The 16940-nt window shown below is 34.0% G+C and overlaps 1 protein-coding gene across 6 annotated transcripts in view; it reads right to left on the reverse strand.

Moving 5' to 3' along the window:
- Window positions 1-200: 200 nt before the first annotated feature.
- Window positions 201-16940, reverse strand: part of SOCS6 (suppressor of cytokine signaling 6) — a 95158-nt gene continuing 78418 nt past the window's right edge. For all 6 annotated transcript variants that reach the window (XM_072604120.1, XM_072604119.1, XM_072604118.1 and 3 more), the window contains one exon: window positions 201-6058. In XM_072604120.1, the coding sequence (XP_072460221.1) occupies window positions 4334-5941 (1608 nt within the window). In that variant the 5' untranslated portion in view covers window positions 5942-6058 and the 3' untranslated portion in view covers window positions 201-4333. The remainder of the gene's footprint in view (window positions 6059-16940) is intronic.

A 16940-nucleotide genomic window follows, 5' to 3' on the forward strand; every position in this document is an offset into this window, starting at 1 on the left:
TTCCTTTTTATCTAATTTTCTACAAATAAGGAGACATGTTTACTTTTCTATACAAATAAGAAATAAAAAATATAGTTGATTACATTTCATCTCGACTTTAAGTTTTCTGAGTAGGACACATTCAGAAATAATGTGCAACCACACAAATTAAATTTAAAATTTGCTTCATTCAGATTATTAAATATAGAATACTAAGCAGATTATTTTGTGAAATTTTTATTTACATATTGTATCTAGAAGCAGATACATAAGTTCTTATACAATTATTTTCCAAAAATGTGCAAGAAATTACTATAATTTTGTTTACAAACCAAAACACATATTAAAATCAATGGACTTTGGATAATTCTCATTCTGTGGTGTGCTCAGTACAAATGGTACACACCTGGTTTGACATACAGAAAAGTGTAAACTACAGCAATCTGGATTGCAAGTATTAATTTCATGGCACTCCATCACCACTATAAAATTTCTTTAACCCAACATGTATACTTAATACAAAATTCTATAAGAATTCTTCATGATCTGTGGGTGTAGAGTATGGAACACTTTTCGGATACAGCAACTACACAACATTTTCCATGTTATGATTAACTATTAATAAAAAGGATGTTTATAAAAAACATTCTTTACAGGATTAAAAAAGTATTAAAAGAAACCAAATTTGCGATTACTACCGTACCAATAATTTTAGTTTAGAATTTAAAAGTTATTCCTGGAACAGGGGATTGTTCCTTATTAGTGTATTCAACAATACTATCTATTGCTGGTAGTGTGATTCCATTTTCAAATTTATAATTCACATACTATGAAATGCAGTTAGGATTAAAATAAAAATTATTCTTCTGAATCAGTCATAAAGTAATCTCTTATCATGAAAACTATGAAATATACAATATTTTAAAATTGGCATTTCTGAAAGCAGTGATCTTAAGAAAAATATTTAGACTTTTGTGGCACCAGCAAAATTCGAGACATTGCATATTCGTTCCCTACTTAAGACTTTACTAATTTCCATCCTGTTTTAATAATACTGGCTCAGCAATTATAAAGTAATGTTTAATGTGTAATTTATGTTATTCATCATATTCCAATAATTTAGCCTTTTGGCACGTTGTTTTCTGTAAGAGCAAGATGGCTGATCTAAATGGCTGGTTCAGAAATTCTAGATTTAAAAATTATTGTTCATTTTATAGTCATCTCCTAACTTAAGGGTTTGCTTTCCAAACTTTAAGAGTATTGCACCAAGTTGAATGAGAACAATTTTTCCTTTGTGTTTGTTTTTAAATATCTTCAAGTACTTTCAATAGAATTGTTACTCTTCATTTTACACAGTAGTGTACTGAAGTATGAAAATAGCTTCTGTCATTTAATATGTTTTATATGAAGATTCATTTTCCTCATTTATTATTATTGGCAAAAATTGACACAACTTTCCTATTTACTTCATCTGATAAGCAAAGATTTCGTCAGCACAGATCTGGGTTGTTACGCCTACGTAAAACACAAGCTATCATTTGATCAACTTCTCCAAAAGTCAGTCAGTTTAGGCAGAGGGGGGTGGAAATCAGTCGGACTGCATCATGTAAACGCAATAAATGGATGACTGATGGCTCTGTCTTACCACTTTCAACCAGCCTCCTTTAACACCACAGACACAACCTTCATAGTTATATCACACTACCTCAACCTACAATGACTGAATAGCTGCAATGCACTTCTATCTCCATTATGTTCATGATTACACATTAATTTCTTGGCACATGTTTTTTTAATTTTGAGGACAGGTTACAGTAATTTCAAATTAGGTCAGCTTTAGGGATAAAACTACTTTAAAATATCATTTTATATTAAGGACACATGTGAAAGCACATCAACAAGTGGCAATATGAATTAGAAGACTATTACTATTTGTATTGCAAAAACACAAAAGAGGATTATAAAACCATTTAGGTAAACCAAGCCAAAAAAAAATGCAAGCTTAATTCAGAATTCAATAACCAGATCTCAAACACAGTAAATATATGAAATCATTTCAAAATGCAGGCTTCTATGTTCAAAATTATTCCATGTGACCAAATTGAAATATAAGGTGGTCTAAAAGTCACCAGGCATTTCTGCTGGGGGTGGAGGGAGGCCCTAATAAATTGGCATCTCTGTGGTAGGAAGAAGAAATATGTTTCCTTAAGAGGAAGGCCTTGTCAATATTTTTCTAAAGAATTTCTTTGTATTATCTCTTTAGTAAAGCATATCATCAACAAGAATTTAGCACCAGGCCTTTTGCATCAATCTAAATGTGATATTTAAAAATCAGTCCTGTGGGGAGAAAACAATATACCATAACAGTATATTGCATGAATTCAATAATTTTTTATCATTCTTAATTCAAATTACTAATAGTGAACATCTGAATTATTAAAATCTACTCCATTTTATTAAGTAAAATATATTTTAAAGTAAAAAAAAAAATTAAAGAGGCTTCTTCCCAACAAGGTACAATTTCATAAAAATGAAATACCATCCCTTCCCTTGCTCCAAGTAAAAGCCATAACAGCATGAGTGTCTTTTCTGGGTAAAATCTTTGAAGTTTTTATCCTCCAAAAGCAAAGAAAAAATAAGGATGCAAGTTTATATAAATATATCTGACTGATAAAGTGAGCAAGTTCTACAGTGGGAATAGGAAGAGGGAAAAATGACAGCTTAATAATAATGGAAAAGCCTCCAAATTTTCATCTGATAATGGACTGTTTCCTTTAAAGGTTTTTAACTTGGAAAAAGAAATTAAGTTTGTTCTAAGCGATTCCAAAACAGTGGATTATAATGCCAAGTAATGATAAAACAATAGACATTACAATCTGAGGGAAGGAGGGGTGGAAGGGAAAGAATTCCTTATCATTAAGAAAAATGAAAATTATTTGACTTGCTATAAATTGGACATCAAAGTATGTAGGAAGGGATGAACTTCTCAAAATAAAACATAACTATTTAACGCACTTAGGTTCTGGTGCTCTTTAAACAAAATGTATAATTTTACATCAGAGTAGTACAGGGTCCAGGAAAAATAAATATTTCATTAACTAGCAAATGCTGAATTCTTTTGAGCCCAGATTGCTGAATTTACAAACCACTTTCCAAATGGCAGTAGAAAGGGGAGGCATTAGGAGCTCAGTACTCCTGATATGGGCTTGCTAATACTTAAAATACGTATATTCCAACAATTTCCCCAGTTTATCATCTAATGAAATTCTGTGTAATCAAGCACCTTTCCATAATCACATATGAAAACTTGTCACCCTAATTTCAAATACAAAACAGTACATTTTAAATTTTTTTCAGTTTTAGGGTTGAAATAAAATCAAATTAATGAAAATAATTTATACAATCAAGTTCTAACCAAGAAAATGACAAACAAATTAAATCACACATAAAACATTTTTGACAAAGGGCAATGTAGGTAACAAAAATCAATGCTGGCAAAGAATATCCTATGTGATCTATTATCATGCACTATTTCTTCAATTAATAGATCTACTTTCATGGTGAAATTTGTTATGTCAATTTGTGCCCGTGTTTAAGTAAAGAAGAGGCTTCACATCTTATACCAGAGTGAGTTACATATTTTTCAAGATTTTTAAAAGGAATGCCATTTTTTGGCAGCCAAGCAAACCATAAGATGAAAATGGAAGCAATGAAGTATTTTATTTTTTGGAATCAAAAAAAACCCCAATTAAAACAGAGATAATTAACAAAAAAAGAAAAATGACTGTTTCAAAAGATATGCTGCATTGTCTATGTTCCATTCACGTAAAGTTATATAATTTCATATATTCCAAATTAAGAATACTTTTTTAAAGTATAAGATATGATACTAATATCAATTTTAATTTTTTTATACTAGTTTCTTGAAGATTATCTTTTGAAAATGGGTCATTCTGAAGGACAAGTAACAAGTTTCATTCAATTTTACATATGGTTGAATACACATGAAATGTGCTTTTAATGCAAAAAAAAAATCACAGTGGATAGCAGCAAAGGATTTGGGGGGAAATCTAAGTATAATCTGATAATTCACATTGTGATTATTCTGCACATTGATGAAAGATTTCACACTTCTAAAAACCTCAAGATTTTTCCTTTAAAAAGTAAAAAATAAACTTAAGACACCTTGCCAACACCTCCCCATCCCCAAACAAAACAATGCATTATTCGTTTACACGTAAAACTGAAATAGTTATGGCAGCAAAAGATTCTGATAGCAATGAAAGTTTGTAAACTGTATTTCAATCTCTTTTTCTTGTTCCCAAAGTGCAAGATGCAAGATTCCCATAAGCTTTCAGTAGTGCTTTTCTTGTAAATAATCCTTCATTTTGTTTGGCAAAGGCAGTTTTTGAATCAAGTCTATTCTGGTGTATTGACGTATGACAAAACGACACAGGTACTGCAATGAACGTACCTGCATGAACCGTGATACAGGATTGGTCAATCTGACAGGGTAGGTTGCAGATCCAGGCAACCGAGACCGTGAATAGCAAAAAGCTCCATTTTCAGAGTCCCTGATTGAATGTTCAATTAGATCTACTATAGAAGTATGCCCTTCTACATCTGGTTGTTCATAAAAGCTAAACCTACCATTTGAGTGTTCAATTCTAGTGTGAAGTGTTTTACCATGGGAGCGAAAGCTCAAGCTCAAAAGGTAACGGTCATCAGAACTATCACGAACAAGAAAAGAACCATCGGGCACATTTGCCAGCTTTCCTTCTGCCTCCCAGCGTGTAATTGGTCCCCAGTACCATCCCTGTTTTGCAAGTTTTTTCAGTTCCTCTGTGAGACTTGTTACAACCATAGGGCCACTATTTTGTACAGAGTCATAAACTCTTCCAACTCCAGGAGCAGTGTTAGGATCAAAATTCAAATGACAACGCATACTTTCAGACACATGTGTATCTGTGCCATTCAGTCCACTAAAGTTCCTTTGGATTTGACTATTCTGCATTGGAGGTAGCAATGGTGAGAGTGGAGGGACATCACTGTGATTAACTCTTGGGCTTTGCAACATGACTCCTGTGGTGCCAATCAACAAGCCGTTAACTGCCTGATCCACAAAGATGTCTGGCGCAACTACTATGTCCTGGTCTACCTGGCTCTCATCCTCATGGAATGAGTTCCTTCCCACTTGAGAAGGAATAGCTGAAACTTCCATAGGAGAGGAACTGTCCAGGCAATAACTACGTGATCCTTCCAAAGGATACATTCCCTCATCTAAAGGCACAGTATACTGAATGTAGTCCTGAGGCATAAGTCCAATAACTACAGGCACATGATCATCAATGTGAAGATGCAGGTCTCCATTTTGAGATTCTGTACTTTTTAATGCACTGTTTTGTTCTTGGAATACACTGTCAGACTGCAAATCATGAAAATCTTTTCGAACACCATTCAGTGCTGGGCTTGGATTGGAGGAGTGAACCAAAGCCTTGACTCTTACTTCCATTTTAATACAGGTCTCCTCTGAATTTGTTGGGCGAAGAGGCCATGGAGTAGGACTATAATGATGACTACGAAGGGATGTTGACCTTAATGGTCTTTGAGCTCTTACATCTTTGAAGACTATTGGAGCTGATGAAGAGGAGAAGGTGTCCTCATCTGCAGAGTTCACAGATGGTGGGCTGCCCTTGCCTTTCTGCTTTTGTTTTGCTGAAAGTCGCCTTTTTAACGTACCCATTAAGCTTTCACTTTTGGATCGATTTTTCCCACTTTTCTCATCTTCACTGTTGATTTCACAGCTGGCCAAATCTTTACCATAGCAGCTACTAAACAAGGAATCATCTTTTCCAAAGTCAGTGGTTAGTGATGGTTGTTGTACTACCACAAAATCATTCTCTTCCTTACTTTTATTCAAGTTAAAAGACTTCCGAATGGTCTTAAGACTAATTTTCTTCATTATGACTGATTACCAAATCCAGATGATCAGTTATTTTCTGATATGCTCTTCTCAGAATATGTAGCAACACTCTATTAGTATGTTTTCTTGGTTTCATTTAATTTTCAGAGCCATTTCCTATTAAGAAATTAAAAAAGAAAAAGAAAGTTAATTTCACAGAAGTTAACCATACCCCAAATTTTGGTAACCCTCATTACTCATTTTTTAATGGTCTACGAACATGCTTTGTGCACTTGTAGTACAGTATTTCACACAGTAAATTCTATTCTACCTCCTAGTCAGGGTCATTGTGAGGATTAAATGATAATATCTTTAAAGTGCTTTGCAAACCTTAAAGCACCATACAAACATGGGTTATCCGTTATTATTATTATGCAATTTATTTTGTATGTGAATTGCCTTTCTCTCTTTCTGAATTCATTACAAATTTACCAGCTAACCTCTTTTTCCTCTTCCTTCGTTCACTCACTGGTTGAGAGAGAAAATCTTTTCTTTAAATTACAAAATATTTATTTTCTTTCTTTTAAAAAAAAATAACTAATTTTTTTTTTTTAAAGATGCACAGGCCAAATTTGTCATCCTTTCTTTCAGGAATTAGTGTGGCACTATAGACAAAGTAATGGATAAGAGGATGTGGGTTAAAATTCTGCTTCTGATGATCACTACTTAGGTGGTTTTTGACAATTCCTTAACCTCCCTGGATCTCAGTTCCTTCAATCTAGATGAGATAGGCAACTTCTGAGGAATCTTCTGAAACTAGATTTACCATGTTACAAACTGCTGCCATTAACATGATTATGCTCAGAATTTGAAACAAGGCAGATCAGGATATGATTTTTTTATTACTTTAAACTTAAATACACAATAGGAAAAGAAAAAGAAACATTATAAACTTAAACACAAAATAATAAAAGGAAAAAGAATTGCCATGTGCACAGTAGAACGTAAGAAAGAATTCAAAATATATAACAATAAATTTCCATTTCAAGAAAACCTACGTATAATAAATGTTACACATTGCATTCATAGTTGTCCATCTTTTCTTTGCTTCTTTTTAAGTTCTCCTTTGTTCCCTCTGCTGTGCACATTTTACTTTGTTCTTTTTTCCCCTTTTCTCCCTCCTCCTCCTCCTCCAAGAAGGCTACAATTAAATGCTGATATATATGTATATGTATACATACACACACATGCATATAAATATATATAGCTGACATATAGTGTAGTTTCCCTATTTTCCTCCTTTGATTAAATATATTTTAGCTTTAACATACTTTTGAAGATTTTTACTTCCTGCTTTTTTTTCTCTGCCTCTTCCCATGGTATATTCTAACACAAAAATATGTGCCCTAACCAAACATGAATAATTTTGAAATGACATTTTGAAAACCATTCTCGTATATGAGATTTTTTTTCCTATCAGTCTCCTTAACTGCTCACTGCTGTGCTTTCTTTACTAAGGTAAATCTATGCATATATATTCATACAAATGTTTTATTCCACCTATGGGAATATTATATTTTCAATAATTGTGCTCTACAAATATCAAATAGCAAGCAACATTACAACAATGTAGCTCGTTCAGTTAACTGATAAAAATCATTCAATTAAAAAACATTTATTGTACAGTTCTGGTGTGTGACACAAAGTAATTTGAGGAGAGGGGAACATTAATAACTGGGGAAAACATGAACAAATCGTGTAAGAAGTAGAATTTGGCACCTAAGCTGAGCCTTGAAGGGAGTTGGAAGTTTGACCAAGAACCTCAACATCCTTCAAGGGTGCATCTGCCTTGGTATTTTTCTGAATGGAGACTAAAATGAAGAGCACCTCCCAAAATCTCCCTTTAAGTAGGAGGTCCAGGACAGCTATCTCTTCCTTTCTCACCCTGCCTGCATTCCTTTGGACTTCATCATTTCTCTCTCACCATCCCCTTTCAGCTTCCTTTTTGTGTGTAGTCTTCAGTCTTCCCCCATTAGTCCCTTGAGTACAGGGACTTTCTTTTTTGTATTTGCATCCCCAGGGCTTAACACAGAGTACAAATGTAATAAATTCATACTGACTAAATTAAGGACTGACAGAGATAAGAGACAGAATTTACCAGGAAAGAAAACAGCCAGTATATCAGTTTGATGCCAAATTGTGAAGGGCTTTAAATGCCAGTATATTTTGTGTATAAGAAGCAAACAGGAAGCACTGAAACTGGAACAGAGACATAGCATGGTGCTTTAGAAGTATCAATTTTGGCGCTGTGTGGAGAGTAGATGGGAGAGAGGAGGACACTGGAGTTAAGCAAATCAGTTAAGATATTATTACAATAGTTCAGGCAAGAAGTGAAAAGGAATAGGAAAGTCAAAGGAAGGGGCAGATTTTGAAAAAAATTAGAGAAAAAAAATACATACTTAAGATGGCCATATAGAGACAAAAAAGAAAAAAAGGCACCAGTTTTGGAATTAGCGAACCTGAGTTCGAAGCCCAGCTTTTCTACTGAGGTCTGGAACTAAATCCCCTCTCTCATTTTCCTGATTTGTAAAATAAAAGGGATGGATAAGAGGACTTTTAATGTCCTTTTTCAGATTTGAATCCTATAGTTTTTAAAATTTAAGTACAGCTATACCTTTCACATCGGGACATCAATATAGCATAGGTCTACATAAGAAATTAAATGGGAATTTTGTGGAAGCCATGCAAAGGCAACATGCAAAGATGACAAAGGAAAAATTTAGAAACTCAGAAATGCATAAACTCTGTATAGCACTATATAATTATCAACCCAAATTTTAAAATTAGGTACTATAAACACCCCACAAAACAAAATAAAATTCAGACTTCTCTGGTACGGAGAGCCAAAAACTTTTACACAGATTTTCCAGATTGTATAGTGCCACGGTATACTTAACCCCCATGATGTGGAAGAGATAATGGTAAGGGTTGAGTTTAAGAGAGCAAGGTAAATAAAACTACCAATGGGATCACTTTACAGAGCTAAGACAGACAAGTAGGAATAGAATGCTGAAGTCAGGTAGAGAGAGACCTGAATTAAAATCTTGCCTCAGACACTTACTAAACTATGTAACCATGGGCAAGTTCACTTGAACTTTTCTCAAACTCAGTTTTCTCACTTATGCAATGAGGATAATAATAGAACCTGTCTCACTGAGTAGTTACAAGGTTTAAACGAAATAAAATATACAAAGCATTTCACAGGCTTTAAAGTGCTACACAAATGCTATTATTATTAGACAAAATATTCAGAATTACTTGAAGGAATAAAAGATCCAGAATAGGGGTTCCTAACCTATAGTCGGTAACCTTGGGTGGGAAAAAAATTAAAACTTTATTTCAATATAATTGGTTTCCTTTAAAATTTTAATATTTAATATTTTACTTTAGGCATCTAAAAACATTATTTTGAGAAAGGATCCACTGCCTTTAACAGAATGCCAAAAGGGTCAATGAAACAAAAATGTTTCTAGATTCTGATCTAGAATTTCAAGGGAAATACTGCCAAGAATTATTGGGAAAAATGTAAGTGATGTGGCAGAAACTAGTCTGGACCAACAACTATTAACACCCAAAGTAAATTCAAAGTGGATCTGTGATTCGAATATTAAAGATCACAACATAAAACAATTAGTAGATAAACATATCTTATGCTTTTCTAAGCTATAAAGCTAAGGGGGTGAAAGAACTGCAAGATATAAAAGAAGTATTTTTGACCACAAAATTGGCAAGCTTTACATGAATAGAATTAATGCAACTAGGAGAAGGGAAGCAAGTGAACTAGGGATATATCTGAAAGGGTCTGGTACATAGACAACTAACAGAAATACGTAGTATCAACAGCCATTCCTCAATAGATAAATGATAAAAACATATCACCAAACAGTTTTCAAAAGAAGAATTGGCAAAGTCAAAGTCAGAGGGACTGTGGAAAGACTGGCATACCAATGTACTACAAGATGGAATTCTATGGAAAAAAGAAAAAAATGCCAATATCCTTTGGTGTAGAGATTCCATACTTAGGCATATATTCCAAGGAGATCAATGACAAAAGAAAGGCCTTGTATGCATCAAAATATTTATGTCATTACTTTCTGTAGTAGCAAAGAACAAAGCTGATATCCATTGATTTAAAAATAGCTAAGATGTAAAACATAAATGTAATAATGTAATATAGTAAGACATGGCCATAGTGTGTGAGATAAATCAGCACAAATCTTTCCCTAATTCTCAAAATGTAATCCCAAACATATTTCATATATAAGATCAAATTTCATCTTCTCTGTAAAGGAAGGATTCTGCCAATAAGAGAAGTTCCTATTGTAAGTATCATAGACACATTCTTTAGTTCCGATCTAAGGTACAAAAGGCTTTGAGCATGGGTTCTGTGATGTTGCCCAGGCCCTGAAATTCAGAAGGGTTAGTTATTGGATGAAGAATTTTTTTTTGGCAGGAGGGATGGGGTATAGGTGGGTAGATAGCTAGCAACTTATTAAATTTTTTACGCAAAGGAGAGCTCTGTGGTCTGCTTCAGTAGAAGGTACATCCACACAAATGAATTAAAATGATTTAATATATGTAAAGTACTCTGCAAACCGTAAAGCATTATATAAATACTAGAAAAAGCATTTAATTATTTTTTTATATTATAGATCTGGTGTCTTTGTCAATAGTAAGAGGTCCAAGTAAATGAGAAACGACTGAGTGAGATCATCAATTCCATCTTGCAATAAACTTGACTTAGTGTTTCTGTTGCCTAAAGATACTATTACTCTCTAAGATGAGGCAAGCTAGGTGAAAATGGTGTGTGAAGAAGAGCAAGGGAGTCAGTTTCAGTGGACTCGAGGGTATGTGGATGAGGGTAAGGTATAAGACTGGAAAGGTAGGAAGGAATTAGGTTACAAAGGGCTACAACAGAAGAAAAAAAGGATGATTTGTCATTTGATCTTGGAAATAACAGGAAACCACTGGAGTTTACTGAATGAGGAGTGTTGCTGACATGGTCAGATCCATGTTCTAGGAAAATCAATTTGACATTTGAATCGAGGATGAAGTAGAGTAAAGAGAGATTGAGGATTTCTTTTTTGCCCAATTTAAAAGAAAAGAAGATAATACAACGCAAAGGTACTCCTTTATATTGTTAGACTACTATCTTCTATTATTTTTTAAACAAAGTTTTACCTAGTTCAATGCATGCTGATTGCTCAAGGGTACTTAAGAAAACATTGGTCAGAGGTATTTTATCCTTTCATAATCACCATTACAAATGAAACATACCCAATTTTCAGAGGACAAAATACTAAACAGAACTATGGACATGTAATGGAATAAACCTGAAATTTTACTAATATAAGGTGTTCTTCATGAGAAAAGTGACTCTGCCAACGAAGACTGCTCTAAATTTCATCTTAGAAGGTGATCTAAGGCAGAGGTGTAAAATTCAAAGCCCCCAAAACTCTCTAATGCTGCCCAAACCAGATTATAATTTAATTGGGACATACTTAACAAAATAAATAAATACAAAATAAAACATTGATAATGCTAATCTATGATTTTCTAAGTCAACATGAGGCCTACAGCAAGCTGTTTCTATTTGAGTTTGAGAGTATTATTCTACAGTAGCGCCCCCAGGTCATACAACCAAAAGATATCAACCCTGTTTTCCAGACTCCAGGGTTTCACTAGAGACATGATTCAATACAACAACAAAAAGTGTAAGACACCAGAGGATTAAATTCATGCAGACTTTTTTCCATTTCTATCAGATACAGAAAAAACAAGAGTAAGAAAATGGTTGTGTTCTGCATCTACTTAAACTTTAACACCTATAGATACTTTTCCCCTAGCACAATTCATTGAAATCTACTCAATTAAAATTTAACCATGCAATAATTATGTCTATTCCTTTCCAAAGAAATGAACAGTTAAAAACTATAGTTCTAATGTGCAGCAGCTAATATCTGGGGAGTAGATTTACAATTTACAAAATTCTACATCTCTCAGTTTACCCACAAAATCAAAGTTTAATGCTTCTTAAATGATTCATAATTTACCAAATTAACAGTTTTATTGTGATACTATGGAATTTGATATTTTATTTTGACACTATGGAATTACACTTTTGGGGTGGGGTGGGGCTTCTCTGAATAGAAGTCTTACAACCAATCATATATCAAGACTTCCTTGGTGGCAATTAACATATAGAGAAAATGGGTTACTATTGATTATGCCAATATCTTTTTTTCATATCTCTCAGAGAATCCTGCAAGTTGTGCTCATATTTGCAATTTCATATTATCACAGTGGCTCTACCCTGCCTCACATCCTAACAGAAGTAGCATAGTAAATAGAATAAAATAAGTATTTTTATCCAATCTTCTCTTGGCTCTACTGTTTCTTGCCTGTTTTCTTGCTTCCTGAACTATCTTTACCCCTAACCCACAAAATGCATGAAAATCTAAGCAACTTAAATGAAATGCAGGTACATCAGATGATAAAATCAGATGTCATTAAAAGCAATGGATAAAATCTCTTATCCACTACTTAGAAGAATGCAAAAAAAAAAAAGTACTAAGTAATGCACTCTAGGTGAATATTAAGGTATTTTTTTTCAAATCTGATTTTCAATCTATAAGTAAATTACTAGTTATGCTAATGTCATTTTTTTTTTGTATCAGTAGAATCCTGTTTTAATGAGCACAATTATAATGCCTAGTTCTAATGACAATGCTATTATTTTTTATGTCCTGGACAACTGCTCACATAAACTGTTTACTGATGTAGATAAAATAGATTCTATTTGAATAAAAAATCCTACATAGCAGATACTTTCATAAGTCTATCAATTTATAAATGAAGAAATCCTTTCAGTAGTAGTAAGCAATAACTATTTGAATATGTGTACAATATTAAACTTTTAAAATAAAATTTGACATTTGTAATGTTAGTGAGAGTTAAAAATCTTCTCTGCCCATTAAGGGAAGCTTGATTAGGGGAGGCTTGTTTTGTAGGAAGACCCACAAATTTTGTTTATTTCTAATGAGGTACTGGGTCAGAGGGTATCTCTCTGGCTCTGAAAAGTGTATATCTACTCTGCAGTGAGGTTTTACTTTGGGGCTTACTCTTTGGAAGAATGTTTGTGTGCCAGATGAAACACTGGGTAGCTGTTTAAGGAGCCCCCAGCTTCGAAAACCCAGATGTTGGTGCTTCTCTCTCTAGTAACTAGGCATCCATGTATGTAACAGTTAGACAGTTGGATCAGTCTGTTGATTTGTGATGTATGTATTACTTATGGTCAGACAGAAACCCTGTCTGTTGGTCTTTATTTGTCTGTATTTTCTCTGTTGGTATTCATGATTTAAAAAGATTGTTGATCCCTTAAAAGTTGTTTTCCTTTTAGAAAAGCCGATCTAAGAACCTGTGCTAGCAGGCCCATCCTGGATGTGTCAGGGTGCTTGCTTCTACATAATTTTAAATGTCTGTTGACAACATGAGCTCTTACATTTTATTCAAGTAAGAAGGGTAGACAGGAATACTTTATTACTGTATACAAGATCCCAGTAACAGAAAAAAAGGGCAAAGACTAAGAGTAGACCTTGTTTAATCAAATGACAGTTCAGTTGGTGCCATATAACCAGGTATCAGGAACACCTGGGAAGTCTGTGGACAAAAGTTTAAATTGATTTGGGATGAGAAATAGCTAAATGATGAAGTACTTTTACTTCCCACAAAACTTATTTTAAGCAAATTTATGTGGTAATTGAATAGTGTAATTGTTTATGAGGTGCCTAGGTACAGTTCCTTTTCAGTCTTGACCATTCTGGTAGAATGTAAACTCCTTCGAGGCAATTTCTGTATGATCTTCATATTTCTATTCCCAAGGACCCACACACTCCCCTTGGTGCATAGCAGATACTTAACAAAATGATTATTGATTGACCACTTGGGCCAGAATCCTTTAGCTCTATTCTTTCTATATTATTACAGGCAAAGAAGAAGACACTCAAATTAGAAACTCCAGGGTTCTCTTATTCCAGGCTATCATAATCACTCAGCTTATCTTGGGAACTGTGGCAAAAGGACAATACCTGGCTCTTCCTCATCTTCTACTCCACCTGCCAAAGCTCTGTCCTAAATACTCTCCTCTCTATACACTCTTCATGACATCAACAGCTACCATGGATTTATTACCTGTACACAGATGATTTCCAGATCTATATATACAGTTATGGTCTCAAGTGAACAAGAATTTATTAAACACCTACTATGGTAGCGCACTAAACCCTGGAAGACCAATGAATACAACTCTGAAGTATTGGGTTCAAAACTGAAGAAACTACATTTATTTATGTACAAGGTAGAAAAAAATGGCATAAAAGATAATGGCTTATATGTGTATATATATAGATATATATAGACACATGCATACATGCATACACATACATATATGAGGGGAGAAAAGAGTTTTAAACAATCATTTTTTAAAAAGTATCATTTGAAAATTTCACATAACCTAAAGTCTTAAAGCAGTGGCTATAGAAGATCCTGAACCCCTTATTTTTCCTTCTCAAAGATCACAAATTGCTTCCTAAGGTAAGACTTCAGAGAGGCCTGGAAGGACTTAATTAATGAACTAATGCTGAGGGTAGGAGCAGAAGCAAGAGAACTTTGTACACAGCAACAACCACAGTGCGCCAGGAATTTTTCTGGTAGACTTAGCCCTTCACAGCAATGCAAAGACCTAAAAAATTCCCAATGGACTCTGGGGGAAAATGCCTTCCACATCCAGAGAAACAACTATGGAACTGGATTGCAGAATGAAGCACACTATTTTGTTTGGGTTTGGTTTTTTTCATGATTTCTCCCATTCATTTTAATTCTTCCATGCAACAGGACTAAGGTGAAAATGTATTTAGTAAGAATAGAACCCATATAAGATTGCATGCCATCTCAGGGAAGGATAGGGAGGGGAAGAAAATCTAAGATTTATGGAAGTGACTGTAGAAAACTGAAAACAAATAATTAATAAAAAAGCAAATTACTTCCTAATTACTAAATTCAACAGTCTTTTATCAATTCTATTTCTCCTTGAGTGACATCTCTGAATTGTAACACATTACTAACATTTCTCTCATACTCTTTCTTGATTTCAATAGCAACATGCTTTCATGACTCCCTTTTTATTTCTCCAATCCTTTCTTCTGAATCTTCGGTTGGTTTCTCTTCCTCCTCTTACTCTTCAAACTTAATTGTAACCCAATATTTGTCTTTGTTCTCCTTCTCTTCAGACACTTTCTCCATTGGTGAGTTCATCAACTTTCAATTCAATTACATTAACATTTATTAAACGTTTAGCATGTGTAAGGCATCGCAAATGCTCCAAAGACATCCTCTATACCCAACTGTTTATGTCCAATTTCAACATCTCTTCTGAGTTGTCTCACAATTCTTCTTTTGATTGATCCTTTATGTTGTTATATTATGTATTTTCATATATAAATTTCTCTCCTCTCCCACTCAACAAGTTATTTCTTCTAACAAACATTAAAAAGCAAAGAAAGCTTTTTAGCAAAATGAAGCATCATGTCTGATGATAATAAAGTAATACTTTACACTCCTAATTCCCCACCTCTGCAAAGCAGAGGATGACAAGCATTTTCTCAACTCTTTTGTTTGATCATTATTTATACCAGTTTTGCCCAACAATAATAATAATAGCTAGCATTTTATATAGCACTTACTATATGCTAAGCATGTTACAATCACTGATCTCATTTGATATTCACAAGCACTCTAAGAGGTAGGTGCTACTATCATCCCCATTTTACAGCTAAAAAAAATGAAAAAGGGGTTAAATGATTTGGCCAAGATCACACAGGCAGCAAGTGTCTGGGGCCACATCTGAACTCGAGTCTTTCTGACTCCAATCCCAGCACTTCATTCACTGCACTACCTAGCTTCTGTCCACTAACATTGTTGTAGTCATTGTTTACACTTTTCCAGCATCCGATTACTTCACTTTGTCTCTGAGTCACATTTCTAACTGCTTATTTTACCCATGGACCATTTCCACCAGTACCTCAAATTCATTATGTGCAAAATCAAACTCATCACTTTGCTCTTAAAACTTATTCTTCTGAATCCTTATTTCTGGAGCCTCCATTCTCTCGGTAATCAAAGCCTTAGTCATTAAAACTTATTATTATACTCTGTTAACTATATGTCTGAAATCCTCTCCCCATTCTATCTGCTTCTGACATTAACTTAGTTTAAACCTCTCATCACTGCTGATATGCCTATTGGTCTATATAGGCTAGTAACTCATCTTCCTAGCTCCTAATTCTTCCTGTACATGCTGTTAGATCAATGTCTCCAATATGCAGATAGCTCTTAATTCCCTTGCTTGACAATACTAACAATAACAACAGCTAGCACTTCTATTGCACTTTAAGGCTTGAAAAATGCTTTACAGAACACTGTAATAGCAATACGGTGCAATGACCGACTTTAATGGACTTAGTTCTTCTCAGAAATGCAATGAACTAAGACAGAGCTAGGGAACCTGCAGCCTCAAGACTGATCTAAGACAATTCAAAAGACTCATGATGGAAAATGCTACCCATATCCTGACAAAGAAACACAAAGTTCACAAAGCAGAAACAAAATATGCTATTTTCTCTTTTTTTCCCTTTCTTGTGGTTTTTCCCTTCTATTCTGACTCTTCTTTCACAACATGACTAACATGGAAATATGTTTAAGATAACTGTACATGTATAGCCAATATCAGACTGCATGCCATCTTGGGGAATGGAGAGGGGAGGGAGGGAGGTAAAATTTAGAACTCAAAATCTTATGAAAGTGAATACTGAAAACTAAAAATAAATTAATTTTAAGAAAAGTGCTTTACAAATATAGTGCAACCACTTTAGGAAATGAATGCTACTGTCATCTCCATTTTGCAGATGAGGAAACTGAGGCACACAAATGTTATATGTCGTGA

This window comes from Notamacropus eugenii, chromosome 4 (assembly GCF_028372415.1).
Source record: "Notamacropus eugenii isolate mMacEug1 chromosome 4, mMacEug1.pri_v2, whole genome shotgun sequence".
NCBI classification, from domain to species: domain Eukaryota; kingdom Metazoa; phylum Chordata; class Mammalia; order Diprotodontia; family Macropodidae; genus Notamacropus; species Notamacropus eugenii.